At 58.5% G+C, this 18,452-nt stretch overlaps 2 protein-coding genes across 2 annotated transcripts in view; one reads left to right on the top strand and one right to left on the bottom strand.

Annotated features, from left to right (window-relative positions):
- The first annotated feature begins 6 nt into the window (after positions 1 to 6).
- Positions 7 to 5,681, top strand: TDRD10 (tudor domain containing 10). The gene is made up of 12 exons (XM_025212614.1): positions 7 to 108; positions 386 to 630; positions 963 to 1,021; positions 1,353 to 1,546; positions 1,934 to 2,078; positions 2,568 to 2,610; positions 2,729 to 2,825; positions 3,351 to 3,498; positions 4,026 to 4,171; positions 4,291 to 4,445; positions 5,090 to 5,160; positions 5,494 to 5,681. The coding sequence occupies exons 5-12, from the start codon at positions 1,977 to 1,979 to the stop codon at positions 5,560 to 5,562; spliced, it is 831 nt and encodes a 276-aa protein (XP_025068399.1). The 5' UTR covers positions 7 to 108; positions 386 to 630; positions 963 to 1,021; positions 1,353 to 1,546; positions 1,934 to 1,976; the 3' UTR covers positions 5,563 to 5,681.
- A 7,835-nt stretch (positions 5,682 to 13,516) lies between these two features.
- The window catches only part of UBE2Q1 (ubiquitin conjugating enzyme E2 Q1), an 11,882-nt gene continuing 6,946 nt past the window's right edge, over positions 13,517 to 18,452 (bottom strand). The window contains exons 6-14 of the mRNA XM_006031000.2: positions 18,094 to 18,234; positions 17,415 to 17,499; positions 16,850 to 16,910; positions 16,517 to 16,607; positions 16,373 to 16,431; positions 15,824 to 15,872; positions 15,061 to 15,156; positions 14,549 to 14,615; positions 13,517 to 13,939 (exon numbers count right to left, since the gene is read on the bottom strand). Of these exons, the coding sequence (XP_006031062.2) occupies positions 13,908 to 13,939; positions 14,549 to 14,615; positions 15,061 to 15,156; positions 15,824 to 15,872; positions 16,373 to 16,431; positions 16,517 to 16,607; positions 16,850 to 16,910; positions 17,415 to 17,499; positions 18,094 to 18,234 (681 nt within the window). The 3' untranslated portion in view covers positions 13,517 to 13,907. The remainder of the gene's footprint in view (positions 13,940 to 14,548; positions 14,616 to 15,060; positions 15,157 to 15,823; positions 15,873 to 16,372; positions 16,432 to 16,516; positions 16,608 to 16,849; positions 16,911 to 17,414; positions 17,500 to 18,093; positions 18,235 to 18,452) is intronic.

Raw genomic sequence — 18,452 nt, 5'->3', positions numbered from 1 at the left:
CCGCCCCTGGTGTCCGGCCCCCGAGCCGGTGGGCTCGCGCGGGCCCTGGCCGCTGCAGACCCTGGCGGTCTCTCTGCAGGTCTCCGGGCCCCGCTCTGCCCCGGGCCCGTGAGTATATACAGGGGGGGGGACTGCCCTGCCCGGAGCTCCGCAGCCCTGCGGGGGAGGAAGGGTTCAGCGGCGCCCCGGGTAGGGCTCTGCAGCGAGATCCGGGGCTCTTGCTGGGGCTGTGGGGAGCGCTCCCCCGGTCACCCGGGGAGCACGCGGCCCCCGAGGGTGCGGGGAGCGGGGCAGCCCGGGCTGTGCCTTGCCGCAGTCCCCGTAGCACCGGGCCGTGGGGCCTCCCCTCGCTGCAGCTCCCGCTCCCTCCTCGGCGCTGTTGCAGGTCAGGCTGCGGCAAGCGTGGCCCGGCGCCGCCCCACAAGAAGAAGGGGAAACCGGAGCAGCTGAAGTCCTGGGGTGAGTTCCCGCCCCAGCGCCTGCGAGGAAACAATCGAGGCCGGGCGGATCAAGTGGGCCCCGACCAGCCCAGAGCAGCAGAACCCGGACCTCAATGCAGCTCCTACCTGGCCTGCACCTGTCTCCTGCTGGGCTTTGGGTGCCTCAGGCTCTCTGTAGCCAGAGAACAGGGTGGGTGAGGCACCTGGACTGGGAGAGAAGAGATATGGATCACGAGCCCCAAGGGCATGAGGAGGCAGGCTGGCCCCCAAAGCCTTCCACGCTTGGCTCATGGTAAGACCGTGGCAGAGGCGCAGGAGTAGCTATGGCATTGGCAGTGCCTGCTCCTCTGCAGCCCAAGCATGGCGATAGAAGGGGGGACCCTAAAAAGCAACCTCTGCTGCCTGCCTCTAGCGTCCCAGTTGCGAGACCAGGCTGGGGGCTCCAAATAGCATTGGACTTGTTGTGGCACAAGGCCTGTGAAGCCCCTGCTTCTCTTGAAGTCTCCTTGTTTGCTCTGTCAGGCGCCTCCAGGAAGGACTGTGAAGCCCACGGGGGAAAGCCCTTGCCGGATATCACAGAGGTACGGGCCCAGGCCCCTGGCCAGAGCTTGCTGCAGTGGATCTCAGCACAGCTGTGGTGCTCAGGCCCCTTGCCGTTCCTTCCTCCCCTTGGAAGGCTCCTGGGTGGCAGTGCCTGCAGCTGGCTGTCACGGAAGCCCAACATCCAGGGAGGGGGCTCTGGTGGGGAGGGACCTGTTCTGGCTCCTGCCCCCAGCAGTCTGGGTGCCCTGGCTACATCGGTGTCGTGCCCAGTCTTGGGAACCTAGCACCAGGGTCCCTGTGCCTGGATGAGTTCCTCTCCAGGACCCTCCAACATAACCTGTGCAGCAGGTTCTCCTCTCTGCACACCAGGGGTCTCTACGGACCCTCATAGAACCAAGTGTGCCCCTCCGCTGGGAGAGGAGGACGAGCTCTGGCTCCTGTGGGCTCGCCTCTGGGACCCGCTGTGATAAGGCCTGCCCTGGTCTCTGCCAGGAGGACGTCCTGCTCTGGCTGAAGGACTTCAACCCTCAGCACGTCAAGAGAGGCCAACCTGGGTTCAAGAGGTGGGTCTGATTGTCCGTACTGTGCCTGTGCTGGGAGCTTGGGGAGGCAGAGGCTTTCTAGCTGCAGGCAGCATCTCCCCCTGATCTTGCCAGGAGCACTGGACCATGGTCCCAGTACCCTGAGCTGCCCCCTGTGCTGGCTGGACACATGGGGAGCTGAGCCCCTGGGGGCAGCACATTTCACTGTAGAAGAGCTCAGGGCTGAACAAGGGGCTCCTGGCTGTGGGCAGAAGCTTTGGGGCTTTTGGGGGCTCCCTTTTCTCTCCTCCCTGTTTGGGACCAAAACAGCACTCTCCCCTCTGCTCTGGCCAGCAGCACTTGCTGCTAGCTGCAGCCCTCTGGCTCTTGGATGCAGCAGGACCCACAACCTTGTGCTTCCACTCCCAGCAACGTGCCTGTTGGCTTCAGCTGCCCAGAGCAGGCACAGTGCATGGTCCAGCCACTTGGCAACTGCACCAGGATCCTGGGCAACACCGACATGGGGAACAGCATGAGGGGCACGGTGTGGCCAAGGAGCCAGCTGGAGATGCCGGTAAAGCAGCGTCTGCTCGCATGGCTGGCCCTAAGGGAGGCCTGGGCACTCGTTCTTTCCCTGGGAGAGGTAGGGGTGAGGGGGAGGGTCTTGGGTGGGTCCTGGGTTGGCTAGGCTGTTTGCTCACCTTGCTGCTGGATGCAGGTCACTTGCTGTCTCCTTTCTCTGTCACCTTTAGTGGTGACCACTGCACAGCCATCCAGGGGGCTGCAGGGCTGAGGTACAGGGGGATGGATGGCAGGGTTAGGGCCTGGGAGTCCTGCTATCCCTGCGGTGCTTGGCTATGGGCAGGTCCATGTTCCAGCAGGCCCTGGGAGGAACCAGGTGTTGCTTCTGCAAACCATGTTGGGGTCTCAGGGCAGTGGTCCCCGTAGGAGGGTGTGGGCTTCATCTTCAACCCGGATCCTGGTGCACCGGGGGAGCTGGGTCTGTTGGGCTGCTGTTTCCTGAGCCCTGCCTCTTCTGAGATCTGCTCTTTCTGGCTTGCAGGCTCTGGAGAAAGTTCCTGAGGGAGAGCTGGGGCTGAGCAGTGGTGAGTGTGGGCAGGGGTGAGACTGGCATGCAGCTGCCTGGGGTGGGGGGTGTGAACCCCCAAACCTTGATCCATGCTTGCCTGGGGGTGTCAATGCTGAACTGTCCTGTTCTTGCAGGAATTGGGCCTCAGCACCTGCTGCAGCCCCAGCAACTGACTGCTCCCCATGCGGTGAAGGATGAGCAGGTTCGATACGCTGTTCCTATGGAAATGAGGTGAGCAGGAGCTGCTTGGGGCTGGGCCTGCACTGCTGTGATGGGAAGGGACGTTGGCATCTCATGCTCTGGATGTGCCTGTGTGCCGCAGCCTTGCTGCTGCATCTGACAAGGCCTTGGGTCATGTGGCTGCCCTGACCCCTGGATCAGGAATCCAACCTGCTTATCTCCCACCTGAGGGGCTGGTGGATGCATCCACAGTCTGACCCCGACTAGCTGCCATGAGAGGAAATTGCTTCTCCCATCCCCCTTGCTGCTCCCTGCCAGACTTGTCCCACCCTCAGCTTTCTAATTCTAGCCCATTGCCAGGCGCAGGCTGGTCCTCTTGCTCTTTACTTTGTGTTCACTCAAGCTACTGAGTGGGTGAAGGAAGGAGCTGCAGCAGGATCAGCCTAGCAGGGCACTACCTGGGGTGCAAGCATGTGGGACCTTGCAGAAGTGCCCGCAAGGTCTTGCCCAGCCTGCCCGTGGCTGCACCAAGCCCGGTTCTCCCTGACCTGCCTGGCACCTGACTTTCCTTTCCAGAGGCTCCTTCCTGGTGCTCATGCTGCGGGACTGCTACAAGGACCTGAGCTGGCTGGCTGTGATAGCCAAGACCTACGGAGATGTGGGGCTGCTGGTGACTGACTGCCTGCCACAGACACCCTACTTCTGGGCCATCCAACTCACAGAGGTGGGGGGGGAGGGGGGAGCTGTCTCGGGCTAGGGGCAGAAAGCCCTACTCCTGCTCCAAAAGAGCTTCTTTCAAAGCCCCCAACTGGGGCAACAGCCCCAGCCACGAGAGCTTGCGTGCGCTAAGGGACAGCAGTGCCTTTGCTGCTAGGCAGCATTCAGGTGTTGGGCAGGAGCCGGGTTACACAGGGCCTCTGCCTGAGAGTGGGCAAGCCAGAGCCAGGGCCCTAGTCCATGCTCCCACAGGCTCCCCCAGATCTGCACGCCCCCACCCCTTGCTGGCATGTGCTTGCTCCTAGTCTGTGATGCAGCAAAGCACTGAAGTGTGGGCCTAACTGGCTGAGGGCAATGACCTCCAACCCAAGGCCTGCTGAGTGTCTGTGGTACTGTCAGGGTAGGCACGTGCAGGGGCTTGCATTGCCCCGGGGGCAAAACTAGCAATCGTGGGGCTCAAGAAGGAAGGGTACCTACAGCCTTGGGGCTCTGGGGCAGACATAGGGGCCATGGGTGACAGTGTGTCCATGGCAGGAGCGTCACCTCCACATGCAGCAGTTGCTCGGGGCCCTGGCACAAGCAGAGGAGCAGCAGCCCTACCTGGCCAAGCAGAAGGTGAAGCGCGGGACCCGCTGCCTGGCCCAGTGTGTCCTGGGGGCTGACAGCAGAGCCTGGAACAGGTCTGGGAATGGATGCTCTGCGGGGCGGGCAACACTTTGCCCATGGGGCCAGGGGGCTCCTACCCCAAGGATGCCCTTGCTGCTACCCTGCTGGGCTCATGCTTTCACTGCCTTCATAGGTGCTGGGTGCTGGATAAGGTGGAGGACCTGGCCGTGGTTTTTTTTGTGGACTTTGGCCGCTCAGCCACCATCCCAGTGAGCTCTCTGCGGCAGCTGGACGAGGATGATTTCTGGGCCATCTGGCCATTGGCGCAGCCATTCATGTTCCAGAAAGGTACCTGCCTGAGGCGCCCAGGACAGGCAGGGGGTGGGTGCATCTGGGCTGGACAAGACGTGTGTGCTTCCCTCAGGGCCAAGATGTTGAAGCCTTGGCTTGTTAAGAGCCGCTCGTGTCTGTGCCTCCCCGGTGCCATCACCACCTCCGTGCACCTCTGGCTGGTCTCTGATGCTTCCAGTGGAGGCTGCCTGGGCAGGGAACACTTGGGGGCTGTTCAGTGGCCCAGGGGTGGCTGCCATCTCGCTATCGTGCCAGCTCTGTCCCCATGTCCACCTGCACCCTGGAGAGAAAGGCAGCCCCCCAACTCCCTTGAAGAACACTTTGATATATGGACAGGGCCCTTGCCCCACTAGCTTCCTCTCCCCTGCCTGGGGCTGAAGCAAGCTACCAGCTGTGCTCCTGCTGGGCAAAGTGGAGCCTGAGCAAAAAGCCATGCTCAGATGCCACCCTGGGAGGCCCCCAAGTGAAGGGCTGGGCTCGTTCTCCTGTGTGGGTGAGTGAACAGAGCAGAGCTGGGGTGGGAGGGAGCATGCAGCCACTTGCGTGGTGACTGGTCTGCGCTCCTGTGGGTCCAGATAACCCCCCTGTGCCATCTCTGCATCTGCACTGTGCCAAATGCTGAGGCCCGTCTGTTCTTGCAGCGATTCTGCCGCCGAGATGCATCGTCCAACAGGTGCTGAGAGGGGAGGTCGTCGGCCCCTCTCCAACAGAGGTAATGTATGATGCCAGGCACCTTTTTTGGGGTGTCTCTTCCCCTGAGTCAAGGCACCCTGCCCCTGTGCCCTCCAGGGGAGGATCTCCCTGTCTGGGGCCAGGCAGCTGCAAGGCAGGGAGCACCTGCCCTGCAGCTGCTGTGCCAAACTCCTTTGGCTCAGTAATAATTTTGCTTTTCACAGACCCCTGGGCTAGGCTGCAGCAGCAGCCAGTGCTTGTGTGACCTCCCTCAGTGCAGTGGGGGTGGCAGGGAGGGGTGAAGCAGTCTAGCTGAGGGGGCTAGACCTGGGGCATCCTCCTCCCTTGCTGATTCAACTTGCCTTCTTCGCAGCCTCACATCCTGCAGTTCGCTGTCTGCATAGGGGACACTAGTAGGCAGCTCCTGTTCAATCTGCAGTGATGCCCAGTCTTCCAGGCAGGTGCAGCCTCTGGAAAGAGAGACCGGAGCCCTGGCACCAGAAGGGAGCTCTGGGTGTGGGGGGAACTTGCTGTAACTCATGTTTCATTTAAAATAAATAAATAAAATTAATTTAAAGTCTCTGGGGTCTGTGTGTGCACTGGAGGGGCCCAGGGAGACATAGTCCTGCCTAGAGGTTCAGTGAGGCTCGCATAGCTTCAGGGCCATGGCAGCAGCTTGACCCACCGTTGGGCACATTGGAGTTCCCAGTGGGTCAGGGGACCCTGCTGTTACTTGAGGGAGTGCCTGCCCAGTCTGGATCCCTTGCTTGTATGTGGGGCAGGGCCCTGCCTCTCCCATCTGTTGTTAATCTAGAGGGGACACTCCTGCATTGAGCCCCCCACCTCACTGTGCGTGACCACCTACCAAGCTCCACATGCCTCCCTGGGGTGCCTCATATCCAGCAGACACCCCCCACCCCTCCCGGAGCACACCTACAAGCCTAGGGCTACCGCATCCACCGGCCAGGGGCTCTGGTCCATCTTCTACTAGGCCTGTGGGGCACAGGGCAGATGTAGAAGGTGCTTAACCCTCTGTGAAAACTGGGGATGCTTTCCTTAGCCTGAAACACCAGAAAGTAGCCTCCCTTGGTGGGCTGACTAAGGCATAACCCAGTCCCTCTCCCAGTCAGTCTAGCACGCTAGGAACAGTGGAGAGCTTTATTGGTTAAAGAGGGAAGACTTGGGGAAGGGTACAGGTTAGATAAAAAGCAAAGAACCACCATAGAGCAAACAGTGGGGCTAAGTAGCTGTTGAGCATGCATCTATATCACAGTAAACTATATGTCTAGGTGGGTTTCAGTTAAGTTACCCACAAGGATCACCCAGAGGCTGATTGGGCTTTCCTCTGGAGGCAGGCAGTTCATGGAGTCAGCCAGTTTCCGGAGCGATCCCCACCTCTCTCTGCCTGCTTAGTTACCAGCATGTTCCTCTCCTCCAAGAAGGGGCTCTTAAATAAACTTTCCTGACCACACCCTCCAGGTCCAATCAGGGCTAGTGTAGTTTGAGGCTAACCAACCAATTTAAAAAGCATCACTGGCCTACTCAGAGATGGACATCTCTGGGGCCACTACCCCTTTGCCACGAGGTCAGGTCACTAGGCAGAGCTGGTTGCTTGGCAACCGGAATGATAGACGGGTAATAAGCCTGATAGAGTTTGGGAGATACTGCGATGGCATTGTCACACTTCCTCCCCTCTCTCCCCACCTCCTCCTTTGGAAGCTGGGGCACATGGCTTCTCAGAGCCGTGGGTACAAGTACGGTTTGTCTGAAAGGGTTACCTTTCATACCCAAAGAGAACTCACGCAACACGTAAGACCAGTTATAACAACAATACACATATGACATTAAGGTATGTCGGGGTATCCCCGTGCCAGAGCACTCTGGGGTAGGCCTGAGTCCCTCTGACCTGTTACCCAGAGTCTCCTTGTGACAGAGGATCCACTCCCCGGTGGCTTTCCTTGATGTGGTCCGTGGTTTTCTGGACGTTCTGCTCAGTTGCCACTTGCAGGCGCTCCCCGAAGAAGCTGTCCAGTTTGCACCGGTCGGCTCACAACTGCTGCAGCACTTGGGCCTCTAGCTCCTCCTGCAACTTTTAGATTTGCTGCCTCAGGGTGTCCCCCTCTGCCCTGTGGGCTGTGGACTGCTGGTGCCAGTTTGGTACCCGCAGCAGGTGTTTCCTCACCTGCTGGGTCTCATCTTCCTGCTCCTGGAGCATCTGGCAACCAACAGGGGGTTGGTCCTGGTGCTCCTGTCCGAACTTTCCCCCATGGAGGTGGTTCTCAACTCCTCCCCGAGAGTCTCGGTTTCCTCTGCCACTGTCTAACAGGGCTCCTCCCTGGGGCAGTTCCTTGGCCTGATCTCAAAGCTATCACTTTTCTTAGCGGCCAGCTGGCTGTCACAGTTAGGGGAATTCTCTTCCTTCCTCCCTCCTGCCTCCACAGCCACCTGAGTTACCTTACTCTGGGTGGTTTCCCTACCTCCCACCTTCACCTTCCTGCTCTGTTGGCAAGTCACCACATTAATGCAGTAGGGTACTTCAAAGCTGTCCTGTGCCCCTTTCAGATATGCAAGCTCCATAACATCCCTCCTTACTAGTATGGGGACAGGGGCCTCTTCCAACACTCCAATGTCCGCTCAAGGGGGAGATGGGCAACCAGTACCTCGAATGGCCAGCACCCCACCCCTGCTATGGTAAGTTTTCCCCGGGAATATATCCCAAGGTGAAACGAGGTTAGCATTTATGAATGACACACTGGCCCCTGCGTCCAGTCCCCCAACGAGGGTTTTCCATCTAATTTTTATGTCAGTCCGGTGGGTAGCCATCACCTCCTCTGAGTTTGTAATCCTGTAGCACCAGGTACGCTCCTCAGCGTGGCTCTGGTCTCCCTCCTCACTGCTTACAGCTGGTGCCTGGCAGATAAAGTTAGTGGCATTGCTTGAAGTGGCCAACCTCCCTGCAATTAAAGAAACCCTTCTTTTTCAAATCGGGTGACTTGACTGAATCTGGGGCCACCCTATGCTCAGCAGGAGGCAGCCCACTTCCCTGTTTGGGGACTGGCCGTCCCCTTCCCCGCTTTGGGGAACCCTTTCTGTTCCTTCCCAACGTGGGGGGCCTTTGGTTCAGATCCTCTGTTTAGCAACGTCTGCTGAGCAATGTTAACAGCTTCCCTAGTGTTTTTGGGATTCCTGGCCCTGACTGGGTGTTTAATCTCTCTGGGGCACCTGAAATAATCTCACAGGGAACCTGGCCCTGCCGTGAGGCCAGGTCACTAGGCAGAGCTGGTTTCTTGGCAACTGGAGCAATAGACAGGTAATAAGCCTGACAGCAGTTTGGGGAGATACTGTGGTGGCATTTTATCACAGATGTTGCCCCCAAAGGGAGGTCTGGGGTGAGGGGCTGAGGCCCATTTAACTCCAGCATCAGAGTCTCAGGCCCTGAGCCTGGGCTGCAGGACAGGTCCCCACCAGGTGCCTCCTATCCCTGCAGGGGCAGTAGCTGCCATGTAGAGCAGGTGCATGAGCCAGCGACACAGCTGCCACCAGGCTCAGGCCTGGGACGGGACCATTTGCAGAGGGAAGACAGACCTGCTGCCAGCAGTGCAGCCCCAGCCTGTGAGCAGGGCCTACTGCTTGCTCTCAGTGGTGCTGGCCCAGGGGTGCAGCCAGGATACTCCAGCATTTCAAGGCACCTGCAGGCCTACCCTCCTTGCTTACCAGGACAGATGAGTGCTCCAGGTAGGCACAAGGCACCTGGCCCAGCACCAAGACACCTGGGCATAGTTCCTGCCATGAGCCACAACCCCTTGAACAGCACATGACAGCAGCCCAGCTCCTCCCCAGGGGCTGGCCACCTCCTTTATCTGGGCCCAGAGGATAAGGGGGATGGAAACACAGTAGGGCTGCTGCCACTTAAGATAACCAGCTTGCTGGAGGCTCCTTGCGTTTCAGCCGTCTTGCCTGGAGTCTGAGCCAGCAAATGCTGCCTGGGAGCTGCAGCCCCAGACTTCACAGGGGAAGAGGGCAAGAAACCTGGTGTGGAGACAGGAGCAGCAGGGAAGGGGAACAGCACAGAGCCTCCAGGTCCCCCAACAAGACAGGAGGGCAGCAGGAGCTACACCCATGGGGAGAGGTCACAAAACTGCCCATACGCCACATGTCTCGCATGGTGTCGGGGCCATGCCGCCGCCTTGCCCCACCGTTGGGCACATTGGAGTTCCCAGTGGGTCAGGGGACCCTGCTGTTACTTGAGGGAGTGCCTGCCCAGTCTGGATCCCTTGCTTGTATGTGGGGCAGGGCCCTGCCTCTCCCATCTGTTGTTAATCTAGAGGGGACACTCCTGCATTGAGCCCCCCACCTCACTGTGCGTGACCACCTACCAAGCTCCACATGCCTCCCTGGGGTGCCTCATATCCAGCAGACACCCCCCACCCCTCCCGGAGCACACCTACAAGCCTAGGGCTACCGCATCCACCGGCCAGGGGCTCTGGTCCATCTTCTACTAGGCCTGTGGGGCACAGGGCAGATGTAGAAGGTGCTTAACCCTCTGTGAAAACTGGGGATGCTTTCCTTAGCCTGAAACACCAGAAAGTAGCCTCCCTTGGTGGGCTGACTAAGGCATAACCCAGTCCCTCTCCCAGTCAGTCTAGCACGCTAGGAACAGTGGAGAGCTTTATTGGTTAAAGAGGGAAGACTTGGGGAAGGGTACAGGTTAGATAAAAAGCAAAGAACCACCATAGAGCAAACAGTGGGGCTAAGTAGCTGTTGAGCATGCATCTATATCACAGTAAACTATATGTCTAGGTGGGTTTCAGTTAAGTTACCCACAAGGATCACCCAGAGGCTGATTGGGCTTTCCTCTGGAGGCAGGCAGTTCATGGAGTCAGCCAGTTTCCGGAGCGATCCCCACCTCTCTCTGCCTGCTTAGTTACCAGCATGTTCCTCTCCTCCAAGAAGGGGCTCTTAAATAAACTTTCCTGACCACACCCTCCAGGTCCAATCAGGGCTAGTGTAGTTTGAGGCTAACCAACCAATTTAAAAAGCATCACTGGCCTACTCAGAGATGGACATCTCTGGGGCCACTACCCCTTTGCCACGAGGTCAGGTCACTAGGCAGAGCTGGTTGCTTGGCAACCGGAATGATAGACGGGTAATAAGCCTGATAGAGTTTGGGAGATACTGCGATGGCATTGTCACACTTCCTCCCCTCTCTCCCCACCTCCTCCTTTGGAAGCTGGGGCACATGGCTTCTCAGAGCCGTGGGTACAAGTACGGTTTGTCTGAAAGGGTTACCTTTCATACCCAAAGAGAACTCACGCAACACGTAAGACCAGTTATAACAACAATACACATATGACATTAAGGTATGTCGGGGTATCCCCGTGCCAGAGCACTCTGGGGTAGGCCTGAGTCCCTCTGACCTGTTACCCAGAGTCTCCTTGTGACAGAGGATCCACTCCCCGGTGGCTTTCCTTGATGTGGTCCGTGGTTTTCTGGACGTTCTGCTCAGTTGCCACTTGCAGGCGCTCCCCGAAGAAGCTGTCCAGTTTGCACCGGTCGGCTCACAACTGCTGCAGCACTTGGGCCTCTAGCTCCTCCTGCAACTTTTAGATTTGCTGCCTCAGGGTGTCCCCCTCTGCCCTGTGGGCTGTGGACTGCTGGTGCGGCTCCTCCTGGTGCCAGTTTGGTACCCGCAGCAGGTGTTTCCTCACCTGCTGGGTCTCATCTTCCTGCTCCTGGAGCATCTGGCAACCAACAGGGGGTTGGTCCTGGTGCTCCTGTCCGAACTTTCCCCCATGGAGGTGGTTCTCAACTCCTCCCCGAGAGTCTCGGTTTCCTCTGCCACTGTCTAACAGGGCTCCTCCCTGGGGCAGTTCCTTGGCCTGATCTCAAAGCTATCACTTTTCTTAGCGGCCAGCTGGCTGTCACAGTTAGGGGAATTCTCTTCCTTCCTCCCTCCTGCCTCCACAGCCACCTGAGTTACCTTACTCTGGGTGGTTTCCCTACCTCCCACCTTCACCTTCCTGCTCTGTTGGCAAGTCACCACATTAATGCAGTAGGGTACTTCAAAGCTGTCCTGTGCCCCTTTCAGATATGCAAGCTCCATAACATCCCTCCTTACTAGTATGGGGACAGGGGCCTCTTCCAACACTCCAATGTCCGCTCAAGGGGGAGATGGGCAACCAGTACCTCGAATGGCCAGCACCCCACCCCTGCTATGGTAAGTTTTCCCCGGGAATATATCCCAAGGTGAAACGAGGTTAGCATTTATGAATGACACACTGGCCCCTGCGTCCAGTCCCCCAACGAGGGTTTTCCATCTAATTTTTATGTCAGTCCGGTGGGTAGCCATCACCTCCTCTGAGTTTGTAATCCTGTAGCACCAGGTACGCTCCTCAGCGTGGCTCTGGTCTCCCTCCTCACTGCTTACAGCTGGTGCCTGGCAGATAAAGTTAGTGGCATTGCTTGAAGTGGCCAACCTCCCTGCAATTAAAGAAACCCTTCTTTTTCAAATCGGGTGACTTGACTGAATCTGGGGCCACCCTATGCTCAGCAGGAGGCAGCCCACTTCCCTGTTTGGGGACTGGCCGTCCCCTTCCCCGCTTTGGGGAACCCTTTCTGTTCCTTCCCAACGTGGGGGGCCTTTGGTTCAGATCCTCTGTTTAGCAACGTCTGCTGAGCAATGTTAACAGCTTCCCTAGTGTTTTTGGGATTCCTGGCCCTGACTGGGTGTTTAATCTCTCTGGGGCACCTGAAATAATCTCACAGGGAACCTGGCCCTGCCGTGAGGCCAGGTCACTAGGCAGAGCTGGTTTCTTGGCAACTGGAGCAATAGACAGGTAATAAGCCTGACAGCAGTTTGGGGAGATACTGTGGTGGCATTTTATCACAGATGTTGCCCCCAAAGGGAGGTCTGGGGTGAGGGGCTGAGGCCCATTTAACTCCAGCATCAGAGTCTCAGGCCCTGAGCCTGGGCTGCAGGACAGGTCCCCACCAGGTGCCTCCTATCCCTGCAGGGGCAGTAGCTGCCATGTAGAGCAGGTGCATGAGCCAGCGACACAGCTGCCACCAGGCTCAGGCCTGGGACGGGACCATTTGCAGAGGGAAGACAGACCTGCTGCCAGCAGTGCAGCCCCAGCCTGTGAGCAGGGCCTACTGCTTGCTCTCAGTGGTGCTGGCCCAGGGGTGCAGCCAGGATACTCCAGCATTTCAAGGCACCTGCAGGCCTACCCTCCTTGCTTACCAGGACAGATGAGTGCTCCAGGTAGGCACAAGGCACCTGGCCCAGCACCAAGACACCTGGGCATAGTTCCTGCCATGAGCCACAACCCCTTGAACAGCACATGACAGCAGCCCAGCTCCTCCCCAGGGGCTGGCCACCTCCTTTATCTGGGCCCAGAGGATAAGGGGGATGGAAACACAGTAGGGCTGCTGCCACTTAAGATAACCAGCTTGCTGGAGGCTCCTTGCGTTTCAGCCGTCTTGCCTGGAGTCTGAGCCAGCAAATGCTGCCTGGGAGCTGCAGCCCCAGACTTCACAGGGGAAGAGGGCAAGAAACCTGGTGTGGAGACAGGAGCAGCAGGGAAGGGGAACAGCACAGAGCCTCCAGGTCCCCCAACAAGACAGGAGGGCAGCAGGAGCTACACCCATGGGGAGAGGTCACAAAACTGCCCATACGCCACCCTTGCTGGACCTAAGACTGCCTGGGGGGCAGATGGGGAATTCTACTTCCTGTCACCAACTTGTCCTCCCTTGAGAGACCAGCCTGCCCCAGGCACTGGCCCACACTCCCATCCCCTGCCCAGGGTCTACCTTGGGCAGCAGCTTCCAGCCCTGGGCCATGAGGCAGGGGTCAAACATACAAGGCTGGAAGGGATGGAGAACTTCACTCATGCCTGAAATACAGTCCGTGCTACAGGCCTCTGTGCTGCCTCCTCTCAAGCTGGTGCCAGTGCCCATTCCCAAACCCCCCTGCCCCCACAAGTGTACCCCACCTGTTAACACCTTAGTTGCTGCTGCCAACCTCAGGAGAGGGTCCCACCGCCATTGCACACAGCCAAGGACAGTCAAACTGCTTGCAGGGAGCTGCTCCCAGTGCTTGGCTGCAGCCAAGACGCAAGGAGCACTCACAGCTCCTTTGGCCTCCATCGACCCCCAGGAGCACAGGACTCCACCACTGATGAGGATAGGCTGTTCCTGACGGAGCGGAGAGGAGGGCTGGAAGCCCCCCCTACCCACCACAGAAACTCCCTTGCTTCCATACAGCAGGTTGACACCAGACTTTGCCATGCCGGTCATCACTGGGGCGGGCACATGTCTTGCCCTCGTGGCTGCCCTCAGCAAAACCCAGCCCAGCACATCACGCAGCCCAGCACAATAATGACTGCGGCAGCCCGGGCTCTTCAAATTACCAAACTGTAATGGTCTCCAGAGATCCCTTCCCGCACAGCCTGACACTGGAACAAACAAAGCAGTGTACATGAAATAAGAAAATAAATTAAATCCATAGCATAGGTAAGGAGATGCTCTAGACCAGAGCAGAGCGGGAAGTGGCCAGCGATACAAGAGGCTCAGAGTTTGTTTTAATAAGAATGCTGCTAGCGAGGGTCCAGCGAGTGTTTCGGGTCAGTCCAACTGCACACACGGCTCGTTCCTTAGAGTTTATCGCAGCCGCTATTGTCCTGCAACAGGCAGAGCCATCCCATCCCAGGAGAAAGCCAGAGGCATTGGCAGATCCAAGTACAGCATTCCAAGATCGAGTGGTCCGGTGATGCCTGAGTGGCTGACACGCTAGCCATCCTCCTTGGGTGGTGTGTACCAGCCTGCAACAAGAGCATGGTGAGGTGAGACCGGTCCTGCTGCAACTACAACACTACCACAACCTGCGCGTGCACTTGAGCTTGGCCTCATGCCTCCGGGCCACAGGAGTCTGGGCCTGCAGCTCACAGCAGCTCCAAGCCCTGGTGGCTGGTGAGGCTGTGCGTAGGCTGCTGTGCTTAGGGTGCTTTTCCTATGGCCTTGGCAAGAGGCTCTACTTTTAGTGTGACCTCTACGTCTCAATGGTGACCATGCCTCATACAGGCTGGGGGAGATGCTGGACCCCTGCCAAAAGGCATATGCAAGCCGCACCTGGAGTGTCGGGGCTCAGAAGCCAAGCCCAGTAGTGCGATGCCTGCCTCAGCTGACCTGGGCACCATGTCATCCCCTCTGCTCTGCACTTGCCCAGTGACTGACTCAGTGAGGCAGCCCCCCAGCAAGCCACACTGCACCAGGGACAGGGGTTCTTGGGGGTCCCCAGAGCAATTCAACAGTCAGACACCCTGATGCACCCAGTGTCACCCCACTGCAGCCAAGGGATGTTGCCTAGAGGAGATGTTCAGCCAGGGCAGTAAGACCCACCCCTACAAGGTTCCTGTTACGACAGAACTTACCGTTCTTCTCATGGATCTGTACCAGGGACTTGTAGGACTGCTGTGCTCTGGTCAGGCTGTACTGATTCTGCCAGAGAAGCCAGAGGGGTCAACAGATCAATTCAAATCCCTGTAGATCTCAAGCTAGTGTTACCCAACCCTCAAGCACTTCACCGCCCGGGACATCACTGGATACTGCCTCAAGCACTGCCCACTGTAGCGGGCAGTCTCCCACAGCGTGCAGGCCTGGCCAGCTGGTCATCTTGCACTGCAGGGTCTCACAGGCAGGCCGGGACAAGTGCAAAGCCCTGCTTACAGCCCTGCTGTTCTGTGAGCCCACACAGAGATACTGCAGCCTCCCAGGTTCTCTGACAGACTGGCTCCATGGCACTGTTCTCTGGTGCTAGCCCATTAGAGGGTGTTCACAGTCTCCTGCTCCAAGTACCTGGGAGCCTTGGCCAAGGGCCCCAAAAACAGCCTGAAAGCTGGGGCTGTGGTGGGCTCCTCCCCCAGCTGCTCCATGCCAGTCCTACCTTATTGGCTCCAAACTGCACACGTGCCTTTCCTTTCACCAGTGTGGCACTGATCTGCATGATCACCGACTCAATGGAGTAGGCGCTGCTCCAGCCCTACAAAGCCAGAAGAATACAATGAGGGGGTAGTCAGGGCCTGTGCTTGATGGCACCCACCCAGCCTTGGCTTACGGGGGGGGGAAGAAGACGACAACACGGACGGACGGACACGGACCAGACAGTCCCTCCACTGTGCTCTGCTCAGGCAGAAAGCCCCAGCCCGTGCCCACCTGGGACACCACCACTGCCCTGAGCAGCCACTTACAGCCTCCACAGGCTGCCAGCCCCACCTTACACGAGGTCACACATTCTCAACCCTCTTCCCAACGCTGAGTTGAGTAGGTGTGGGCAGGAAGGGGTTGATGGGACACTTGGCCTCAAAGGGGCAGGGCACAGGGTTTGTTCTGTTGCCATAATTTTGGTGCCCTTCCAGCAGTCACTTCCTGCCCCTGGGGAAGCAACACTGAGGGCATCATTTCCACCACCCAACTCCCATGTGTCCAGCTCTGCCATTGGCAGCAGCATGTTCCCTTAACTTGTTCTGTTCTTATTAAAAAGCAACCACCACTGCCCCGCCAGCCAAAGGAGCAGGCTGCACAGAGTGCAGGGCAAGGCTTGGCCGTCAGCTACAGCTTCTGGTAGGACTTCCAGGTGCCCAGCACTTGGCATCCAGGGTATCCGAGTGTCAGCATGGCCCCCACCTGGAGCCTGCCCAGCTGCTCACCTGTTTGGTCAGCAGCTCCATGCAGATGGCACCTCCACCCAGAACATACCTGCAGGGCAGAAACCGAGTCAGAGGCCTGGGATGTTCTGTGGCCCCAGCCAGCACCACTGTGGGTTTGCAGAAGCATTGTCTGCTTGTGATGGAAGATACCTGCCAAGCAGGTCCATGCCCCCTCCCACCACCCTGCCCTTTTGCCCCAAGCCGTACACTTCTGTACCCGCCTCCCCCACCACCACCCGCGTCTTTCACAAAGACGAGTGAACACTTCCAAGGGAGAAGAGCCATTCTGCAGTAGCCCAGGGTGAGACAGCTGCCTCAGACACTCCCTGCCGACATGGACAGGTGAGGTGTTGACTCTCCAGCCAGGGAAACCCAGAGAAACCAGCATCCTCCCAGCAAATCCCAGCATCCTCCCAGGGATCTATTTAGGTCCCTTCTGACCCCTAACTACTATGAAACTATGAAATCAGAGACCCAAGACTGTCCCTGCAGCAGCTCCCAAGACCCATGGGAGTGCAGCACCCAGAGCAGTATGGCGCAGTCACTCACCCCCCTGAGAGCACAGGGGACACGACCCTCACAAACGGCGGGTCAAAGGGAAAGTTGTCCTGAAAGAAAGACAAAGCCATTCAGAAGTGCTGGTCCCAGCTGCTAGCCCGAAGCAGGTGCTAGGCAGAGTGGGGCAGGACTCACTTTAAAGGAGAAGTTGAGCAGGATGAAGTCAGTTCCTTCCTTCTCTTTGAGGATCTGGAGATCATTGTGCAAAGCGCTGTCCTCGTCAACCCTGCGAGGGAAGCCCCCACCCCGTCAAATGGGGAAAGCTGTGCCAGGGCACCAGCCTCTAAAAGGAGCCCAGAGCACCGACAGCCCGCCTAGCCCAGCCCTGCGCCCCGGGAGAGCAGGCCTGCAGCGTCCTTGCCAAAAGAAGGGAGGAAATGGCCATCACTCAGCAAGAAACAGCGCTGCCAGTTTCCAAAGGAAAAAGGTGGGTTGGGGATATCAGGGCAACTGCACCAGGCCACTTACTTCAGGAGTTTGACGTTCCAATCGTACAGGCTGTCGTTCACGAGTTCCACTGCATAGTTCCCTGTGGAGGATGCGCAATGGGTCAGAGCTGTGGCCGGAGGCAGCTGAACTGTCCAGAGAGGAGCAGCGCTCGGTGCTACAAGTTGCCCCCAGCCGGACACATCAGCCCAGTGCGGCAGCTGCTCCAAGCCACACAGGCACTTGTCCCACCTACTATGCCCAGCATCCAGAAACAAGATGGCCCTGGGACCCACCCCACCCAGGACCAGGGGCACTCAGCCAGCAGCACAGGGAACAGCCGTCTCCAAAAGCCCTCCCCTCCCCCTCCCCCAGCAGTGTTGTCCTCTGCTCCAGTGGTGGCAGTGAGCAGGCACCTCTGGATCCAGCTCTGCCCAATCTCCTGTGAACCCTGCCCACGCCTTTCTGCTGTGACAGTAAAGGAAGGTGCCTTTTCCCCCAGCTCAGCTCCTAGCACCTGCTAGGCCCCCCAGGGCCCCACAAAAAGCAAGTACATCGCAGTCCACCCCACCCCCAGCCTTGCTTGCCAACTCTCCGCTGTACTCACCGCCCTTGAAACTTGGTGATCGGTAAATATCCCTGAGCTCCTTCATTAGCCGGTCAGTGGCCTGCACAGACCCAGACACTGCACCCTGACAGGGACAGGGAGGGAAAGGCACTGTGACCCCAGTTGCAGGAAGCAAGCCAAGGTTGATCAGAGCACAACATCCTGCAACCCCAGGGGAACTGGCTCCTGCATCCAGCAGAGGAACTGAGGCCTCCTGGCTAAGGGGCAGGGTGACTCCACACCAGCTCAGGGAGAACAAGTCCAGGGTAGTGCTAACTTGGACACCCCTGGGGCAGCCTGTGTCCCTGGGAAGGCCCAGTGACTCTGTGCTGGACGTGGCTCTGTGCCCCTGGGAGCTCAGGTCCTCTTGGCTGGGGTCAGAAGCCAACATCCAGCCAGGAGTAGGGCATACACAGCAGTGCTCTAGCCAGTCTTCTCTGCTGTGCCCCAGCTCTGCCCCCCCCTCCGCCCCCCCACTCAGGTCCTCTGCTGGAACCCACATGCTGGCCGTGGCCTGTTGGTGCCTTTGCAGCTTCCCAGGGCAGCAGGCACCAGGCTGGGCACAGACCTTTCAGGGATGGGGTGTGAGGAGCCAGACCACTGATCAGACACAGCAGAAGCAGGTTGCCCTTGTTGGGGTCCCTGGGCCCTCCCCCCCCCGCCCGCCGGCGACACGTACATTTAAGTAATCTTGCCTCTGGTTCTTTTTGATCTTCTCCAGGATGGCCAGGTTCTCCTTGCCGATGCCCTCATCCTCTGTCCTCTTCCCATCGGCCGGCTCCTCCTCCTTCATCTCGTAGTGATCCAAGTCCTCTGTATCCTGGCAAGGGGCAGAAGAGCCTCAGATGGGAGGCCCTGCTCCGCGCCGCGCTGCCCTGCGCAGCTGCAGAGACCAGGCGCAGGCAATTGAAACGAGCCAGGCTGAGACCCGTCCAGGCCGGCAGCTCCCTCAGCTCTGTATCCAGCCCATCCCCGCTCCTGGACTCCATGTGCCTGCCTATGCTCAGCCTTCAGTTCCCAGAACACGCAGGCATCAGG

Source organism: Alligator sinensis, unplaced genomic scaffold (assembly GCF_000455745.1).
Source record: "Alligator sinensis unplaced genomic scaffold, ASM45574v1 scaffold1165_1, whole genome shotgun sequence".
Lineage (NCBI taxonomy): Eukaryota > Metazoa > Chordata > Crocodylia > Alligatoridae > Alligator > Alligator sinensis.
Note: the sequence above shows the minus strand (reverse complement) of the source record. Positions and strands in the feature narration are given on the sequence as shown.

Excerpts from the sequence above, each read along its gene's own strand:
- TDRD10 (XM_025212614.1), top strand. The coding sequence starts at position 1,977 with ATGGTCCAGCCACTTGGCAACTGCACCAGGATCCTGGGCAACACCGAC. Across the intron at positions 2,079-2,567 it reads GGAGCCAGCTGGAGATGCCG|GCTCTGGAGAAAGTTCCTGA; the intron begins GTAAAGCAGCGT and ends TCTGGCTTGCAG. Across the intron at positions 3,499-4,025 it reads GGGCCATCCAACTCACAGAG|GAGCGTCACCTCCACATGCA; the intron begins GTGGGGGGGGAG and ends TGTCCATGGCAG.